At 63.0% G+C, this 17,973-nt stretch overlaps 2 protein-coding genes across 6 annotated transcripts; one reads left to right on the plus strand and one right to left on the minus strand.

The window, feature by feature from the left end:
• Nucleotides 1-625: 625 nt before the first annotated feature.
• On the plus strand, nucleotides 626-13,777 carry PCGF2 (polycomb group ring finger 2). Of its 4 annotated transcripts, none has more exons than XM_062215639.1 (10): nucleotides 626-680; nucleotides 6,911-7,062; nucleotides 7,784-7,880; nucleotides 8,145-8,200; nucleotides 8,277-8,327; nucleotides 9,154-9,262; nucleotides 9,347-9,401; nucleotides 9,487-9,585; nucleotides 11,778-11,858; nucleotides 12,242-13,777. In XM_062215639.1, the coding sequence occupies exons 2-10, from the start codon at nucleotides 6,951-6,953 to the stop codon at nucleotides 12,617-12,619; spliced, it is 1,038 nt and encodes a 345-aa protein (XP_062071623.1). In that variant the 5' UTR covers nucleotides 626-680; nucleotides 6,911-6,950; the 3' UTR covers nucleotides 12,620-13,777. The 4 variants fall into 4 exon arrangements, with proteins under 4 accessions (XP_062071623.1, XP_062071620.1, XP_062071621.1 ...); XM_062215636.1 differs by lacking the exon at nucleotides 626-680 and adding an exon at nucleotides 1,064-1,170; XM_062215637.1 differs by lacking the exon at nucleotides 626-680 and adding an exon at nucleotides 1,067-1,170 and having other exon boundaries at nucleotides 9,490-9,585.
• Nucleotides 13,778-14,296: 519 nt separating this feature from the next.
• Nucleotides 14,297-17,105, minus strand: CISD3 (CDGSH iron sulfur domain 3). 2 transcript variants are annotated; one of them, XM_062215641.1, is made up of 4 exons: nucleotides 17,032-17,105; nucleotides 16,711-16,746; nucleotides 16,078-16,197; nucleotides 14,297-14,693 (listed from the first exon to the last, which is right to left on the minus strand). In XM_062215641.1, exons 1-4 carry the CDS (start codon nucleotides 17,077-17,079, stop codon nucleotides 14,508-14,510), a joined length of 390 nt encoding a protein of 129 aa, XP_062071625.1. In that variant the 5' UTR covers nucleotides 17,080-17,105; the 3' UTR covers nucleotides 14,297-14,507. The 2 variants fall into 2 exon arrangements, with proteins under 2 accessions (XP_062071625.1, XP_062071626.1); XM_062215642.1 differs by having other exon boundaries at nucleotides 16,711-16,808; nucleotides 17,032-17,088.
• Nucleotides 17,106-17,973: the final 868 nt, after the last annotated feature.

The raw sequence follows: 17,973 nt of genomic DNA on the forward strand, positions 1-17,973 counted from the left end.
CGCTGGGGTCACTTGGCGGCCAGGGTACGTGGGTCTCCTGGTCGCCATCCAGAGGGTGGAAGCAGTCAGCCCGGGGGCCCCAGCTTCGGGGCTGCCTTGGCGGCGAGCGATCGGAGACTTGGCGAAGATTCATTTCCTAATTTCCTAGCTGGAGCCACCCAACCTCAGGGCGCTCCATGGCGCTTCTGGCGGGATAGCCCGGCTCTCCGGAGCGACGGACATGGTGGCCACCCCTAACCAATCGCGAATGACGGATGGGCGGATCGACCTGCTAATGAGGCCCACGGCCGTCGCCGTCACGCAGGATCGATTCGCTTCCTCGGCGCCAGCCTCACCGCACCGCTCTCTCCCCCACCCCCGGCCGGGGCCCCTGGGGACCTGAGCCCAAGGGCTGGGTGGAGCCGGGAGTCACCATCGGGGAGGCTGCTGGCCCGGGCCTCCCAGGCGCTCGTCCGGCTCCTCCCGCCGCGGCCGCGGACGACGCGCACGAACCGCGCCGAGCGCAGAGCGCGAGCGAAAATTGCGGGCATCGCGCAAGAATGGGGGGAAAAGCGCGGGCCCGCTTCTGGGTCCCTCCTGGCCTCTTGCTTTCGGCGGCGTGATCGTGTCCCAGAACCACGTCCCCGTCTTCTGTTCTCGCCGCCCCGAGCTGCCTCCGGCTCTCCGCGCGAGCACGCCCGGTGCGCGGGGCCTCCACCCCGGCAGACGGAGCCCCGGCTGGGGTCCCGGGGTGCAGCGGCCGAAAGGGGCAGGGCGCGGGGCGCACACGCGCTCCGGCCGCTCGCTCCCAGACGCGGTTATTAATTTCAAGGCAGTGTCCCTCGGAGTGAATGAACCCAGGCCGGACGCCCGGCTGGAGGCGTCGCGGCCCCCGCCGGAGCCCGGCGCCCTCTGGCCGACACCGAGGCGGGGGGCCGCGAGCCACGTTTCGGCCCCGGCCTCATCTCAGCATTTTCCAGGCACCCCAGCTAGGGGTGGGGAGCGTAGGGTCAGCGGGGGGTGGGGACGCACGTATTTTGGGGGAGGGGTTAATTACGGAGGGTCCAGGGTCTCAGGGGCTGTTTGGGAATGAGGGGTCTTGTCCATGTTTGGGGGGGCCCAGCACCCCGTGGGGGAGCAGTCGCGCTAGCCCCCCCTCCGCAAACACCCTGAAGGAATGAGGTCACGTGGGTGAGTAGTGGGCGGGACCTACTCTTGTCTGGAGGAAAAAAGCCATTTTGTCTCCCCCCCAACTCTGGGCCGTCCCCTCCCCCTCCGTCCCCTCCCCTCCCCTCTCTCCCTCCCACCCCAAGCCTCTTTCACAAACTCCTTTCTTACCGTAGCTTTCTCCCCTCCCGCCGCCCGAGCGAGCGACACGCCGCGGCCCCCTCCCCTCCCCTCCCTCCCTCCCTCCCATCCCCCCCTCCCCGAGACCCACCGGACCCCGAACCCAGGTAAGTGGACGCGATCCCCCCCTTCCCTCGCTTCTCTTGCCCTGGGACCAAATGGGGAGTGGGATGGGGGCCGGCCCACCCTCTTTGCGAACCCCTGCGGGAGGGGGGCTGCGAGCCGGGCCCGCTGCTCGCGCTCCCCCCGCCGCCCCTACCCTGGCCGCCCCGTCCGCCTCTCTCCCTTTTTTCTGTCCCTTTTTCCCCTTCCTCCCTTCCAAGATGGCCGAAGCGGATTCCCCCTTTAACGATTTGGCGTCTCCCTCCGACCACCACCTCTTTGTGCAGCAGCCCCCTGGCAGCCCCTGCTCCCGAGGTGGCGAGGAGGAGGGTCCGGGCGGCCATGAGGGCTTTCGGGGGTGCGCGCTGGGCTGGATCTCCGCCCCCCCTCCCCGGCTCCCCCACGAGCCAGAGCAGCCGTCGGCTCTACCTGAGCGACCCTTTTAGGTCTGGGCAGGGGTCGCTCCCCCAGGGGCACTGGGGTACCGCGGGCGCGGGAGGAGGGGGACGCGCGCCCGGGCCGCCCGAGGCCGGCGGAGGGCGCCCTTCCCGCCGGTCGCTCTGCCCCGTCCCAGCCCGGGGCGCCCCGCCCCCCGCAAACCGCTCTCCACCGAACACCCCGCCGCGGGCCCCGCCGAAAGTTTGGCTCGGGGGAAGGTGGGAGTGGCCACTCGGTAACTGGGGTCCCTGAGCCCTGGACCCAGGCTCCCAGGGGAGCCCGGGCGGAGGGTGTAGACTTACACGGCGGTGCCTGCCCACCGGGGAGCAAGCCCTGGGACCCCAGGCGCGCCGACACCCTCGCCCCTCCCTCTCCGCCGCGGCCCCCTCTGCCCAGGATTGCTCGGGTGGGCTTGGGGGCGGGGGGCACCGCCCTAGGAGAGGTGGATTTGCCTACCGACACTGATGTTACCCGGCGCTCCCCGCGGCCTGTGCCCCACCGCTGCCTCGGTCTCCCCCCGGGCTCCCTTGCCTCGGCTGTCCTGACGCCTCCTGCGCTGGGCCTCTCGCAGTTTGTGGCTGTGCTTGGGAGTGAATTCCTCCCGGCTCCCGGCTCCAGTCTGTTCCAAAGGGTCCTCACTCCGGCAAGGCGCATAAAGCCCGCTCTGTTGCCGCTTTATGGTGGGGGAGGTTTTGCCAAGGGTTCCCTTGCTTTAGGGTCGAGGGTGGGGGCCTTAGAAGCTGTCTTTGGAATGAGACAGGGGACAGACCCCAGGGCTCAGCCCATGTGTAGCTTGTAGGGTTCAAGTTGAAGTCTTTGAGGGGTGGGCAGGCAGGAGGACTCTTGCCTGGAGATCTTGGTTGATGGCGCTGTTGCCATGGGGATGGACAGCCCGGACAGGAAGAGGTTGCTTCTTTGTGGAGGTCGGGTGCTGGCTGCAGTCCTCCAGCCCCTGGCCCCTGGGCGGAGGTTGGGAGCCGAGCTGCTTAGTTGGACCAGGGATGCACAAAAGGTTGGTGTATCTCTGCAGCTCTGCTCTCAGGGATGTCAGGATGTGTGTTTCAAGATGGGGTGAGTGGGGACAGCCTCGCTCAGGCCTGGCTGTGCGTATGGTGGGGTGTGTCCAGCCCTGTGTTTCTGGCCAGGTGTCTGTCTGGCGTTTGTGTGTGTGTGTGTGTGTATGTGTTGTGTCGGGTCTGTCTGGCCTTGTGTGTTTTGTGAGAGATGGAGGGGGTGTGTCTGGTTCTGCGTGTGTGTGTGTGTGTGGGGGGGTGTTGTCTTTATTTGATCTTAAATGGCTGAGAAGTGCTTCAGGGAGCAGCTTCGGGGGGCCCAGGCGTGTGTGTGCCAGCATCCAGGATCAGGGAAAGTTGAGAGGTCCCAAGCACACCCCTGCCGCCCCAAACACACACACAGGGCCTGTGCTGCTGGGGAGGCTCGGAGTCGGGCCAGGGTCTGAGGCTTGCCACCACACTGGCCCAGGGGCCTTCACACAGCCTCAGTCTCCCCAGCTGTCCCGGGGAAGTGGGGTACAGTGAGCAGCCTTGGCCTCTCTTTCTGCTTCCAGGTGAGATGGTCGTGTTTGGACCCCCCACCCCCACAGAAGGCTGTGTGCCTTTCGCTCTGGGCGGCTGGCTGCCCTTCCACCCTCCCACCTGGCTGGACAGTTCCTTGTCCCGGGACTTTGCTGCTTTGCTGTGTGAGCTTGGACAAGCCACGGCTCTCTGAGTCTGTGGAAGCAGAGGCCTGGGCAAGGTGTTTCCTAAGCTCACTTCCCCCCTGGGGCAGTTCCAGACCTAAGATGTGACCTCCAGGGCCTGGAGACTGTCCGGTGGGGGCGTGGAGGGGTAGGTGGGGCGGGAGCAGGAGGGAGCACTGGGCCATCAGAGCAGCTCTGTCTCTGGTGGGCAGAGGCCTAACTTGTGGGGCCCCTTCCAGGAAGAGGCTGGCTACAATGGAGAGGTGCAGTGGTCTCCATCAAGAGGGGGCTCTGAGGATAGGGAAAGGCAACCGCCAGGCTTGGGTGGCAAGGGGAGTTGGGATGGGGTGCTGGGTGCGAATCAAGCCTCCTTTCCTGCCCCTGGAGCCAGAGGTGGGGCTGCAGGGGCCCTAGGTGTGACAATGGCTGGAGGCAGAAGATAGGGAAGGGTGGCCCCTGGTGGAGGTGAGGATGCTCCGGGGGTGGAGACAGCTCAGGTCCACTGGGGGTATACCCGGGATGGGCCTCTGCCAGCTCCAAGGAAACCACTTCCCAGCGGCCCCGGGCTCCCTTTCTGCTTCCTGGTGTCTGCCTCTCCCTGCCTCTCTCCTATCTCCTAGCCTCTTCTCTCTGTCACTCGGTCCCTCTTTCCCACAACACCCCAGCCAGTTGCAGCTAGGCAGGAACTGGGTGCCAAGAAGGTTCTCCCCCAGTGCTCCAGGGGTGAGGGAGATGGGGAGGGGGTGCTCTGGGGAAATGGAGCTCCTGTTTACAGTTGCTCTTGGCACCTGCTGGCAGGGCCCTGCAGGTAACCATGGCGATCAGGTGAGGAGCCAATCAGTGCTTCTCCCCACCCCCAGCCCCAGAGGGTGAGGTTCAGAGGCCCCTAAGGATGAGGGAGGGAACAGGGGTGGAAGAGGAGCATTTCATTCAATAAACACCAGGCTCTTTTGTCCCTTTACCCTCCTTCCTGGGGAAGGAGAGGGTGAGGGTGTGGCCAGGTGTGGTGTGGGCCTCCCGTGTGGGTGGCCCTTAGGAGCAAGTGTCTGCTCTGGAAAACACAGCGGGTGTGTGAACAAGGTGCCCATGGCAGCATGGTGAGCCTGCGTGTCTTTGTGCACCTGTGTGCACGTGTGCGAGAGGGCGGCAGAGAGGGGTGTGAGGTGTGCCCCCAGCAACCTGGATGCCAGTGTGCTCAGACCCCAGCGCAGTTTGTTCTGGCTTGTGTGTGCCCGCATACACGGGTACTCCTGGACACAGGCACAGGGACACACAGTCACAGGAAGTGTCTTTGGTGGCCCAGACGGCACGTACACAGCTGTTGGCTGTTCCCCACGCCGAGACACAGCAGCCGCTTGGAGTGCGTCCTCTCCACTGGATGGTTGTAATGATATTTGGGCATCTTGCCAGGGACAGGGTTACCATGGCAACGACCAAACAGCAGAGTAGACAGCAGCCTTCTGCGTGATTGTGAAGGGGGACCCGTGCATGGAGGGCCAGCTGAGGCCACCCTAGGCAGGGCCCTGGCCGCGGGGGTCACTGCCTCTCTGTCGGGGCTCTGGGTTTGCCCTTGGACCCACCTGTTCCCCGCGTGTCTGCCCTGCAGCTTGGTGTCTCTCCCACATGTGGCCTTTGTGTCTCTGTCTCTGGCCAGGTGCCCTGGGCCTCTGTTGGCTGCTTGGGCCCTGGCCAGGCTCATCCTGGGGTCTCTATAGAAACTGCTGATCCCGGCTGTGAATTTCTTGTCCTAGAAAACCCAGGGTGGTGGCTTTAGAAATCCTCTGGAAGGGAGAGAAGGGTGCGAGGATGTTCTAAAGGAGCTCTTGGCGCTTGGCCACCCTCCCAACCCCGCCCCTGGCTTTTACTCCAGGAAAAGGAAGGAGGGAGGCGCCCTCCCTTCCAGGTGCAGGTTTCATCAAGGGACCGAGAAGCGGGCGCTGCAGCCAATCCAGGGCTGGGCTTAGGCTGGCCTCCCTGGGCCACGGCAGGGCCTGGCTGGGTGCTTGGCTGAGCTGCAGACAGAGGGCTTTCTGCTTGGCGTCGGTAGGCATCTCTGAGAGCCTGTGGTCTCACTGGACAGCCCACAGACAGGTGGTAGAGGTGTCGGCAGGCAGAGACGGGGAAGAGTGGCAGTGCCCATGGGAGGAGGTGTCTGCCTGTGCATGGAACACACGTGTGCCCGGGGGCACCTGCACAGTGCGCTGTCGTTGGGGCCGAGCTGGGAGGCGTTCCTGCGCCCCTCCTCCCCGCCGGCTCCTTGACCACCATTGCCCACAGAGCCAGGTCTGAGCTGGGGATCGGGCTGGAGCTACGTGTTCCCATCCTCAGTGCTGGGTCTCGGGCAGGGAAACCAGTGGGTTTCTGGGGCACCACCTGTACCCAGCAGGTGTTAGAGAGGGGTGCTCTGGGGCCTATGCTGGACATGGAGCCAGAGGACAAGTAACACGCGCTGACTGCAAGCTTAGGGCAGCCTGTGCCCATGAGGTGTGCAGGGAGGCTTCCTGGAGGAGGCGTGGATGGAGCGGAGGGACTGAGTCTGAGGCCTGGCACCTGGCTGCGGGGCTAATTTATGCTTCCTCCCTTGTATTCCTTGGTGTTGGAGTTCAGGGCAGTTGTATGTTTATCTAAGTGTAGTTCCTGATGCTTCTTAAATGTCTGAGTACTTAAGTGAATGTGGATTGGGACTGGGGAGTTGTTTTTGTTTTTTTAAGATTTGGTTTTTTATTTACTTGAAAGGAAGAGTTACAGAGAAAGAGAGAGACAGAGAGAAAAAGAGACCTTCCGTCCGCTGGTTCACCCCCCGAAATGGCCGCTACGGCTGGAACTATGCTGATCCGAAGCCAGGAGCTTCTTCCTGGTCTCCCATGCTGGTGCAGGGGCCCAAACACTTGGGCTCTTCCACTGCCTTTCCGGGCCTCAGCAGAGAGCTGGACTGGAAGAGGAGCAGCCGGGACTAGAACCTGGCAGAAGACCTTTCTCTCTGTCTCTCTCTTTCACTGTCTAACTCTGCCTGTCAAATAAATAAATAAAGCCCTGTTCCTGTCCATTTGCCTGCCTCCCCACCTCCTCTGGAGAGTTGAGTAGTTCTTCCTATGATCTAACTTCAGTCTTTCTTGCTACTGCTGAGATAGAACATGCCCTTGTTGCTCAAGTTTGCAGGACTCTCCAGAGCCCCTGGCACCCTGTGAACCCAGAAGGCCAGAGGGAACCAGCCACGTGCACACACACCCCCACCCTGAAAGCAGAGAGGGACCCAGGGCATGGACAGAGGCTGCTGCACCGGGTGGGTGGGGCTCAGAGGAGCTGCTGGGTCTGTGGGTTTCTGATTCCACTTCTGTTTCCCAGGGTGACACTCCCGGGTCCCCCCACCCCTGACCCCGGCATCATGCATCGGACCACACGCATCAAAATCACGGAGCTGAACCCTCACCTCATGTGTGCCCTGTGTGGGGGGTACTTCATCGACGCCACCACCATCGTGGAGTGCCTGCATTCCTGTGAGCGGCCCGGGTCTCCCAGGGAGGCAGACACAGCCTGGTGGCCTGGGCCACAGATGGGCTGCTGCGGGGGGTGACAGGCGCAGTGAAGGCCCCGTTCTCTGGACTCTGGCCGAGTCACGCCCCCTGCAGGTGGTTTGCACTGTGGGTTTGGGGACCTGAGGAGCAGCCTTGTGGGTTGGCGCTTGCTTGCACTTTTGCACTCAGGGGGTTTGGGGCTTTGGGGCTTGTTTTATGTGTTGCACAGGATACCACTGGCCTGTCTGGCACTCACACACACACACACACACACACACAGATCCGCCCTCTCCCAAGGCTGTGTAAGAGGCAGCTGCCAGGTGTACAAAACACACATCACTGTAATGTTGGTGAAAACGTTACAGAGAGAGAGGCAGAGACAGAGAGAGGTCTTCCATCCGCTGGTTCCCTCCCCAAATGGCCACAACGGCAGGAGCTGAGCTGATCCGAAGCCAGGAGCCAGGAGCTTCTTCCAGGTCTCCCATGCAGGTGCAGGGGCCCAAGCACTTGGGCCATCTTCTACTGCCTTCCTGGGTGCTTTAGCAGGGAGCTGGATCGCCAGTGGGGCAGCCAGGGCTCCAACCAGCGTCCACATAGGATGCCCACACCGCAGGCCGGGCCTTTAACCCGTTGCGTGATAGCATCCTCCCCTCAGCTAGGGTTTCTGACTCTCCTCTCTCTCCACCCCGCCCCCCAACCCAAGTCTGCAAAACTTGCATCGTGCGCTACCTGGAGACCAACAAATACTGCCCCATGTGTGACGTGCAGGTCCACAAGACCCGGCCGCTGCTGAGCATCAGGTGGGCACAACCCCTGACCCAGCCGGCCTCTGGGCTGGTGTCTCTCCGTCCCCACACCCTCCCCAGCCTCCTGCAGCGGTAGCACAGGTGTAGACGCGGGCCCCTCGCCTGCTTCCAGGAGCATCGAGCTGTGGTGGACTGAGAAATCGTAGAGGGGAACATGCCGGAGCTGCAGGGACCCCACGCCTGGACGCTGGGTCTCGGGAAGAGGCTGGGGAGGGTCGGGGAGGTGGCCGCTGACAGGTCCCTGTCCATTCTTCCCAGGTCTGACAAAACCCTCCAAGACATTGTCTACAAGTTGGTCCCCGGGCTTTTTAAAGGTATTTGTGCCCCTTCCTCCTCCTGCCCACTGGGCTGTCCCCCGCCGGCTGCCCTCTCACCCGCTTCTGCTTGCAGATGAGATGAAGCGACGACGGGACTTCTACGCGGCGTACCCGCTGACGGAGGGTGAGTGTGCGGGCACGTGTGCCCGCGGACAGAGGGTGAGTGTGCGGGCGCGCGTGCCCGCGGACACAGGGTGAGTGTGCAGGCGCGCGTACCCGGTGACAGAGGGTGAGTGTGCAGGCGCGCGTGTCCGCGGACAGAGGGTGAGTGTGCGGGCGCGTGCCCGCGGACAGAGGGTGAGTGTGTGGGCGCGCGTGCCCGCAGACAGAGGGTGAGTGTGCAGGCGCGCGTACACAGAGGGTGAGTGTGCAGGCGCGTGTGCCCGCGGACAGAGGGTGAGTGTGCGGGCGCGTGCCCGCGGACAGAGGGTGAGTGTGCGGGCGCGCGTGCCCGCGGACAGAGGGTGAGTGTGCAGGCGCGCGTACCCGGTGACAGAGGGTGAGTGTGCGGGCGTGTGCCCGCGGACACAGGGTGAGTGTGTGGGAGCGCGTACCCGGTGACAGAGGGTGAGTGTGTGGGCGCGTGCCCGCGGACAGAGGGTGAGTGTGCGGGCGCGCGTACCTGCTGACGGTGAGTGTGCGGGCGCGTACCCGGTGAGAGGGTGAGTGTGCGGGCGCGCGTGCCTGCGGACAGAGGGTGAGTGTGCGGGCGCGCGTGCCCGCGGACAGAGGGTGAGTGTGCGGGCGCACGCGTACCGCGGACAGAGGGTGAGTGTGCGGGCGCGCGTACGTACCCGCGGACAGAGGGTGAGTGTGCGGGCGCGCGTGCCCGCGGACAGAGGGTGAGTGTGCGGGCGCACGCGTACCGCGGCTGCCACCCTGCCACCTCCCCGCGGCAGCCGGGCTCACCTCTGAGCCACACGGCCCCTCTGAGCTCCCCGCTTTCGCAGTCCCCAACGGCTCCCACGAGGACCGCGGCGAGGTCCTGGAGCAGGAGAAAGGCGCCCTGAGCGACGACGAGATCGTCAGCCTGTCCATCGAGTTCTACGAAGGGGGCAGGCAAGTCCCGCCGGGCCCAGCCCTTCCCCGGGAGGGGTCCTGCCTGCCCCCGGTCTTCTAGCTTTGTGCCTTCTCCTCCCCCAGGGACCGAGAGGAGAAGAAGGGCCCCGTGGAGAACGGGGATGGGGACAAGGAGAAGGTGAGTGCCGGGGTCTGCCCGGGGTGGCCCGGGGTGGCCCGGGGAGGCGGCCGGGCAGACCCCGCCCACGGCGCCTCTGCCCCAGCAGACGGGGGTGCGCTTCCTGCGGTGCCCGGCAGCCATGACGGTCATGCATCTTGCCAAGTTCCTCCGCAACAAGATGGACGTGCCGAGCAAGTACAAGGTGTGTGTGTGCGCGGGCGCGGGCCGGCCCGACTGTGCCCCTGAGCCCACGTGAGGGCGGGTCTGTGCTGTCGAAGCCCACGTGCGGAAGTGCCTGGCACAGGAGCCGGTGTGGGTGCACACTCAGAATGTGGCAGGCATGTGTGTGCTGCCTGGGGCCCAGGAGGCTTGAAGTCCCGCAGGAGCCCCAGGAGTCAGTCCCCAGATGGCAGGGCGTCCGTGGGTGTCCTTTGCCGAGCTGGGTGGAGCAGAGTGCCAGGCAGTAGCTTGAGCCTTCCTCACCAGCTCCCAGGTGTCCTGACACCACGGGCCATGGGCCACAGGCCACGGGCCAGGACAGATGCATTTAAACAGCACATGTCAGGCCCAGCACTGCGGCACAGGGGAGGCAGCAGGTTCAAGGACTTGGGTCCCTGCCACCCATGTGGGAGACCCAGATGGAGTTCGGGGCTCCTGTCTTCAGCCTGGCCCAGTCACAGCTGTTATGGACATTTGGGGAGGGAATGAGCAGACGGAAGATCTCTACCTCTAACTCTGTCTCTGCCTTCCAAAAAGAAAAGAAATGATAAATGGAATCCTGTGAATGACCTCACATCTCACTAAATCAGAACCTCTAGGGGTAAGAGAGGAACAGCCGTATCTTTTTTTTTTTTTCCTTAAGCTTTATCAATTTATAAGGCAGAGTTAGAGAGGCAGAGGCAGAGAGAGGTCTTCCATCTGCTGGTTCACTCCCCAGATGGCCACAATGGCCGGAGCTGGGCTGATCCAAAGCCAGGAGCCAGGAGCTGCTTCCGGGTCTCCCATGTGGGTGCAGGGGCCCAAGAGCTTGGGCCATCTTCTACTGCTTTCCCAGGCCATAGCATCGGAAGTGGAGCAGCTGGGTCTCGAACCAGCACCCATATGGGATGCTGGCACTGCAGATGGCGGCTTTACCTGCTACGCCACGGTGCTGGCCCATATTTCTTTTTAAACGTATTTATTTGAGAGACAGAGAAACAGAGTTCCTCTCTGCTGGTTCACTCCTCAAATGCCCGTAATAGCAGGGGCTGGGCCAGGCCGAGAGCTGGGAGCCACATCCAGATGGGAACCCAATTACTCCATCGTCACGGCTGCCTCCCAGGGTCTGCGTTAGCAGGAAGCTGGAGCCAGGAATCAACACCTTGTATTACAGTGTAGGACACGGGCATCTCAACTGTTAGGCCAAAAACGCCAGCCAGGGCATCCGTGTGTTTAAAAGGTCCCTGGGTGATTGCACTGTGTAGCCAGAGGTGACGGCCCAGACAGCTGAATGGCAGGGGGGCAGTCAGCAGTGGGGGGTCTACTACTCAGACCCCTCCCCACCTGGTGTTCAGTAGCTACACTGGGACGGTTCTTTGTTTTTTTTTTCTTTCTTTCTTTTTTTGACAGGCAGAGTTAGACAGTGAGAGAGAGACAGAAAGGTCTTCCTTCCATTGGTTCACCCCCCAAATGGCCGCTACAGCCGGCGCTGCGCTGATCCGAAGCCAGGAGCCAGGTGCTTCTCCTGGTCTCCCATGCGGGTGCAGGGCCCAAGCACTTGGGCCATCCTCCTCTGCACTCCCGGGCCACAGCAGAGAGCTGGACTGGAAGAGGGGCAACCAGGACTAGAACCTGGGGTGCTTGGCCGGCGCCGTGGCTCAACAGGCTAATCCTCCGCCTTGCGGCGCCGGCACACCGGGTTCTAGTCCCGGTCGGGGTACCGATCCTGTCCCGGTTGCCCCTCTTCCAGGCCAGCTCTCTGCTGTGACCAGGGAGTGCAGTGGAGGATGGCCCAAGTGCTTGGGTCCTGCACCCCATGGGAGACCAGGATAAGCACCTGGCTCCTGCCATCGGAACAGCGCGGTGCGCCGGCCGCAGCGCGCTACCGCGGCGGCCATTAGAGGGTGAACCAACGGCAAAGGAAGACCTTTCTCTCTGTCTCTCTCTCTCTCTCACTGTCCACTCTGCCTGTCAAAAATAAAAAAAAAAAAAAAAAAAAAAAAAAGAACCTGGGGTGCTGGCGCCGCAGGCAGAGGATTAGCCTAGTGAGCCATGGTGCCAGCCGGGACGGTTCTGATAGGGAAGTGAAATCTGCCATGAAACCCCCACCTCCCACCCCCAGACTCACAGTGGGACCGCTCTGCCAGATGGCTCGTGCTGGGCCGGGCTCATGGCTCATCTGCTCCCGTCCCCCAGGTGGAGGTTTTATACGAGGACGAGCCACTGAAGGAATACTACACGCTCATGGATATCGCCTACATCTACCCGTGGCGGCGGGTGAGCCAGGCAGGGTGGGGCAGGGCGGCCACTCCTGCAGGGCCTGGCACGGGGCTGTAGCCAGAGGGACACCATGGGCCACCTCCTCCCCAGCCACACCAGGTTGCTCCTGCACCTCGCTGATGACCTGTCCCCGAAACGGGCAGACGGCTCCTTGGGCAGATCCTGAGCGTTGATTGGCATCAGAAATGGGGTCTGGTGACAGCCAAGGAGGCAGTCTTGCTTGCCGCGTTTCATCTCTCCCAGTCCCTGTTCTGTCTGTGGCCCTGCTGCCTTTGTCTCTCCCCAAGTTCTCGCCTATCCCTCTTCTCCACTCTGGCCGCTGTGGGCTGGAGCTGGGAGGCTTCTCCTGATCCTCCCCTCCCCCGCCTCTCTCCCCGCAGAACGGCCCGCTGCCCCTCAAGTACCGTGTCCAGCCAGCCTGCAAGCGGCTCACCCTGCCCTCGGCGCCCACGCCCTCCGAGGGCACCAATACCAGCGGGGCATCCGAGTGTGAGTCAGTCAGCGACAAGGCTCCCAGCCCTGCCACCCTGCCAGCCACCTCCTCCTCCCTGCCCAGCCCAGCCACTCCCTCCCATGGCTCTCCCAGCGCCCACGGCCCCCCGGCCACGCACCCTACCTCCCCTACTGCCCCATCCGCTGCCAGTGGGGCCGCCGCAGCTGCCAACGGGGGCACCTCGAACTGCCTGCAGGCCCCTTCCTCCACCAGCAGGGGGCGCAAGATGACTGTCAACGGAGCTCCTGTGCCCCCCTTAACTTGAGGAAAGGGACCCTCTCCCTCCTTTCTAGCCATGCCTCTCCATTCCCTCCACTTTTTCTGGGCCCTTTTTTCCACCTCTTTTACTTTCCCCAGCTCCTTCCACCATAGGGGTGAGGGGCGGGTTTTATAAATAAATCTATATATATATGTACATAGGAAAACCCAAATATACATACTTATTTTCTATGGACCAACCAGATTAATTTAAATGCCACAGGAAACAAACTGTATGTGTGTGTGTGGTGGGGGGCATGGGCCATTCATTTTAGGGGGTCTCTGATCTGCCCTTCTCATTTAGGGGGTGCTGGAGGTGGCCCCCAGGAGCCCCAGTCAAGGGATGCCCCCTACCCGCTGTTTCCCAAGGCAGATGGGGGCATGGGGCATTCCCCCTGCAGCCCCCAAAGCTTTAGGCACACTCTGACCGGCTGTGTGGTGGGGCCTGCCCTGCCTCCCTCCCACCTGGGCCACCACCCTGGCCCGGCCCGGCCCTGCCCGGCGCCCGTGTTGAATGTCCACAGAATCGCTCAGTGCCTTTCCCAGGTGCAGCTGGCCCCTGGTTCTGAGGAGCAAGTGGGCAGTGGAGATGGCGTCTCCCTCACCTCCTCCTCTGGCAGTGGAAACTTTGTGTAGAGAACAGACAGTTCTGCCTCTTCCTCCAACCCCTGCTTGTGTGGCCTTGGCATCGGTATGGTGTGAGAGAAGTTCAGGCCCTGGAGGCCTCAGCCCGCACCTCCCTCGCCCAGGACCCCGCACTAGGAGGGCTGGGGGCCCAGAGTGCAGGGTGGGGCTGGCGTTAGCCTCAGATAAGCACAGACCCCAGACTTCACCCAAGGCGAGCAGCCCTCCAGCCCCCTCCCCACCCTCAGTGAGGCCAAGGCGGGAGACTGGGGCAGAGGCATCGAGAAGCACAAGGTGAGAGAAAGCTGCCAGCCCAGGCTCTAGGGGTGGCTCCAGCGGTTCCCCACCTGGAAATGTACAGATATCTCGAGGAGGGGAGGAGCAAGGCCCGAGCCCCCCACCCTGGCCTTTGTGTGTGGCTGGGGTCCCCAGTGGGCTTGTCTGTGTTTGCACCGTGTCCTGTGTCTGAGGGCCTGTGACTGTACCCTCCTCTGCTCTGGGACATTTGTATCTCCTGGCTTTGTAATAAATGCTGCATACTCCGTAGAGCCTGTAGTTCTTGGTGGGGGACAGGGGGTGGGCCCTGCAGCCTATCTCTGGGCTCAGCCTGCCTTGGGGGCTGTATGGAGTGAACCTCAGTTGTCCTCCCTGTGGCCAGTCAGCTGCCCTCAGCCCATTCAGCTCACAGTGTGGGGAAGGGGGCTGGCATTGTGGCAGAGCGGGTTAAGGCCGTGGGCATCCTGTACTGGAGCGCTGGTTCGAATCAGCATCCCAGCTATGGCACTTCTGATCCAGCTCCCTGTTAATGCACCTGGGGGCGGCAGAAGATGGCTAAGTGCTTGGGCCCCTGCACCCACGTGGGAGACTGGGGTGGAGCTCCTGGCTCCTGGCCTCTGCCTGGCCTAGCCCCGGCTGTTACAGGCATGTGGGGAATGACAGTGGATGGAAGGCCTCTCTCCCCCTGTGTTGCTCTGCCTTCCAAGCAGACGAAAATAAAGATTTTTAGAAGCACTTGAGGCAGGAGGCACGTGCCTCGTGCCCGTGATCACAACACCGCTGCTCGGGGTGGGCACACTCATTTAATGCCATCTTCTAGGCCAGCAGACGACGACGAACCGTGAGCCCACTCCCGCTGCCCAGGCTACAGACCTAGGGGGACGGGGAACATTTCCTCCGTGAGCCAGCTGGCGGCCCGAGGGTCCCTGGATGATCCTTTCTGGAGTCCCCAGGGCAAAGAGCCTTACACTGAGGCCCCCAGGGCTAAGCAGCAGCTATCCGCTCAGTGGGGAGCCCAGTTCCGCCTTCTGCACCTGCTCACTCCTGTGGGTTCCATCGCAGTATGGGGGCTTCTGGGTGGCCTTGCAGGAACAGAGGGCCACCATGCGGGTCTCCTGGGCCTTGAACTTGAGTGGGGACAGGCCAGTGCGTTGGAAGAAGTGGGAGCCATCACAGAAGGGCTGGTGGGGGAAAAAGATGGAGTCAGAGACCTAACCCAACCTGCTGGGATGGGACAGGGCAGGTGTGGAAGAGCCCGGAGAAGCCGAGCACCGTGGCAGGGGCCGCCTGGGTTCACTGATCTCCCTCTGAACTCTCCTGGGGTGGAGTGGGGTGGGGGAGGGGCGGCAGAGCAGTCAGGAGGAAATAAACTAAACAGCGGTCATTAGGTCATTATGCACTTTGGTGGCAGTAAGAGCTCAGGAAGCAGGAGTCATCCCAGCAGGGCCACAGCCCAGAATTGTGAAGGTGAAGTGAGACCGCAGGCACAAGCAGAGTTCACACTTAAGGTGTCTTTTTCCGTGAATCCATTCCCTTCCCCCATGATCCCGGGGTAAAAACTTCTGTGGCTTGGAGAGCACGTGGGTACATCACAGCGCTTTAAGGCCATGGGAGCACCAGGCAACAGATGGGCGGTGCCGGGCAGAAGGGGAAGTCCCACTGGTCACTGCCCACTGGCTGCCTGGGGCTGGGGGATCTCCACGGTTCATCCCCAAGCTATTTGGGCACCCTGGGTCATGGAACAGGTTCCAGTTAGTGGCACAGCTGGAGCCAAGGCACCTTCACCTTCAGGGTCAAGGTGGGATAGGAAGAAAAGGGAGAGAAGTGTGCGAATCAGCAGCAGCCTGCACCAAGGGACAGGAGGCAGAGAGGCAGGTGCACTACACTCCGGCAGGGTTGCGTGCCACTGGCAGGCACGCCTTTAGCACTGCTCCAGGCTCAGGAAGACCGGCTCCAAGGCCACAGCAAATCCTTGGGACTCGAACCCTGGGGTTGCTGACACCACACCGCGTGGCTTGGAGGAATGCAGTTTGGAGGAGTTTGGAGCTCTCCTCGCCTGGAGGCCAAGCACACAGGCAAGGCTCCTGCGGCAGAAGGGAGAGGAAGCCAAGAAGACAGCAGGCTGCAGCAGGCACCCCAGAACGCCACGTGAACCGCGAGGAGGGCTGGGTGCTGTGCGGAGCAGCTTGGAGGCTGGGGAGCTTGGGGAGCAGATGCGGCCCTGCAAAGCCTGCCCAGCGCTGGCATCTGAGGCCTGGGAACCTTGGGCCCTGACACTTCCTGGAAGGAGGCAAGAGAGTGAGGACACAGGTGAGCCACTCAGGGCCCGAGAGCCGGGGCACCGCTCTAAGGAGGGAGCACAAGCAGAGAAGCCGTGCTCGGGCTGGAGCTCTCTCTGGCTCCCTTCAACAGGCAGAGACAGAAAAAGGAGCCCGGGCCCTGCTGGGGGCACTGCCCCCCCCCGCCCCTTCAGTGTTCCCCGGGTATGTGTGGGAACAGGAGGAGCATGGTGGGTGGCAGGGGACCCACCCAGAGGCATCCCAGGAGTGGTAAGAGGTCTCTTACCTGCTTCTTGCTGCGGCCACACACACACCACCTGTAGGTCTTCCCAGCCACCAGCTCCACCTTGATGGGTGCTTTCTGGGCCACCACCGGCTTGGCTGGGACTCTGGGGAACCATCGGGCCTGTGGCCAGGGAAGATGAAGGGCTCAGGGTCAGCAAAAGCCCACGGAAGCACCTTCCTGCCTACAGCCTTGTCTGGTCTCCCACTGGCCCAGGTGTGGCAGGCTCTGCAGGAGGCTGATCTGATGCCACCCGCAAGGACGCTGCCCCGGAGACACCTGAGGACCCAGAGATCTGCCACCAGGCACTCGGGTTTTAGGATCCAGCCGCCTTCCCTTGAGCCTGGCTCCCTCCTGGGTGCTAGGGGGGGAGGACTGGGATCCTGGCAGCCTAAGGTACTACCTGCACCTGGGGTTTGGTTGGCCAGGCACTGCTGGCCCGCCTGCCAAAAACCTGGCTCCCTGCCCTGTGCCCTTAGGTCCACCCCACCCATCTGCAGCCATCCGGGAACAGGAGGCAAGGAGCTGGAGGCTGGACACTGGGAAGCAGCCCTGCGGATCCAATTCCCTGGCTTCTGCCCTGGTGGTTTGGGGCCTGCGGGGAGAACGGGCTGGAGGAAGGGAGGGAGTGCTTACCAGCCAGGAGGAGATGTCCCGCCTAGGGCTCAGCATCTGCAAGGCACGCAGGCATCATGAGTTGGTGGTTGGCAACAGAAACAGCGGAAGGAGGAGGGCTACAGGGCCATGCGAGAAATAAGAGGATCGGAAGCGAGGTCCAAGAGGAGGAGACTTGCTGGGGAAGTCCGGACACCCGGTGGGCGCTCGCTTCGAAGGCTGCTGAGGGCAGCGCGCCGAGCCGAGGGCAGCGAGGCGAGCGCCGCGGGAGGAGCCCGGCGCCCGGCGCGGGTCCCAGGCCAGGAGGGGCGGATGGGGACGCGGGGCGGGGAGGGGGCTCACCCGGACGCCGCGCGCCGCCGGCCGCAGCAAGGCCCACTCGCCGCCCATGGCCGCGCTCCGCTCTGCGCCGGCTCCGCCCCTCCAGGTCACCTTCCCGGCTCCCTCCGCCCCGCGGCCCGCCCCGCGCCGTCTCGGCCCGGAAGAGGCTGCGGGCCCCGGGTGTGGCGCGAGTCTCCCCTGACGCCCCCTCCGGAGCTGCTGCCCAGGCCTCCCGGCCCGCGCCTCGCCGGGGCACCGCCGTGGGAGCGGCACCCTCCCGGGGCCGCTTCCCTGCGCGGAGCCCGAGGCGGGGCTCTGAGCCGGCGGGGAGGGGCACCCATCGCCCGGGGCCGGCCTGCAGGCTACGGTCCTGGGGTGGGGCTCCGGCCTCTGGGGCTTGAACACGCACCCCGGCGTCTGGGCGTTCGGGCTCGTGAGCCACTGTTCGTGGTGCGAAGGAAGTGTCCTAGGCCGTGCCCCCGCCCGCGCCCCCCACCCCAGGCTGCCCCAGCTGGCCGCCCACCCCCCTTTCCCTGCACTAAAGCCAGTCGGGGTTAAATCACCGCTAGGGACGTGCGCGTGCCCTCTGGCCGTGCCAGCCGCGCTCCCGGCGGCAGCAGGTGGTGGCCCAAGTATTGGGGTCCCTGCTACCCACTGGGAGCCCCGAGAAAGTTCGGGGTTCTTGGTTTGGGCCTGGCCCAGCCCTGGTTGCTGCCGGCCTCCGGGGAGTGGCCCAACCAAAGGAAGATCTGTCTCAATCTCTGCTTTTCAAGTAAAATGAAAACAAAAATTTTAAACATGTAAAAAAAAAAAAAGGATAAAGCCAGTCTTTTTTTTTTTTTTGTAAAACATTCTTTTATTAAAAGAACAAGTGCTGTTTACGAACTGCCCTTCGTACAAATAACATCCGTTATACAAAGATACAAGATCCGGGTTATGCACAATTCCAGGCTTGGAGGTGGC

This window comes from Lepus europaeus, chromosome 18, assembly GCF_033115175.1.
Source record: "Lepus europaeus isolate LE1 chromosome 18, mLepTim1.pri, whole genome shotgun sequence".
In the NCBI taxonomy this organism is placed as follows: Eukaryota; Metazoa; Chordata; class Mammalia; order Lagomorpha; family Leporidae; genus Lepus; species Lepus europaeus.

Excerpts from the sequence above, each read along its gene's own strand:
- PCGF2 (XM_062215636.1), top strand. Across the intron at positions 9,586-11,777 it reads ACGTGCCGAGCAAGTACAAG|GTGGAGGTTTTATACGAGGA; the intron begins GTGTGTGTGTGC and ends CCCGTCCCCCAG. Across the intron at positions 11,859-12,241 it reads ACATCTACCCGTGGCGGCGG|AACGGCCCGCTGCCCCTCAA; the intron begins GTGAGCCAGGCA and ends CTCTCCCCGCAG.
- CISD3 (XM_062215641.1), bottom strand. The coding sequence starts at position 17,079 with ATGGGCGGCGAGTGGGCCTTGCTGCGGCCGGCGGCGCGCGGCGTCCGG. Across the intron at positions 16,747-17,031 it reads CGGCGGCGCGCGGCGTCCGG|ATGCTGAGCCCTAGGCGGGA; the intron begins GTGAGCCCCCTC and ends CGTGCCTTGCAG. Across the intron at positions 16,198-16,710 it reads GGGACATCTCCTCCTGGCTG|GCCCGATGGTTCCCCAGAGT; the intron begins GTAAGCACTCCC and ends CCCTGGCCACAG.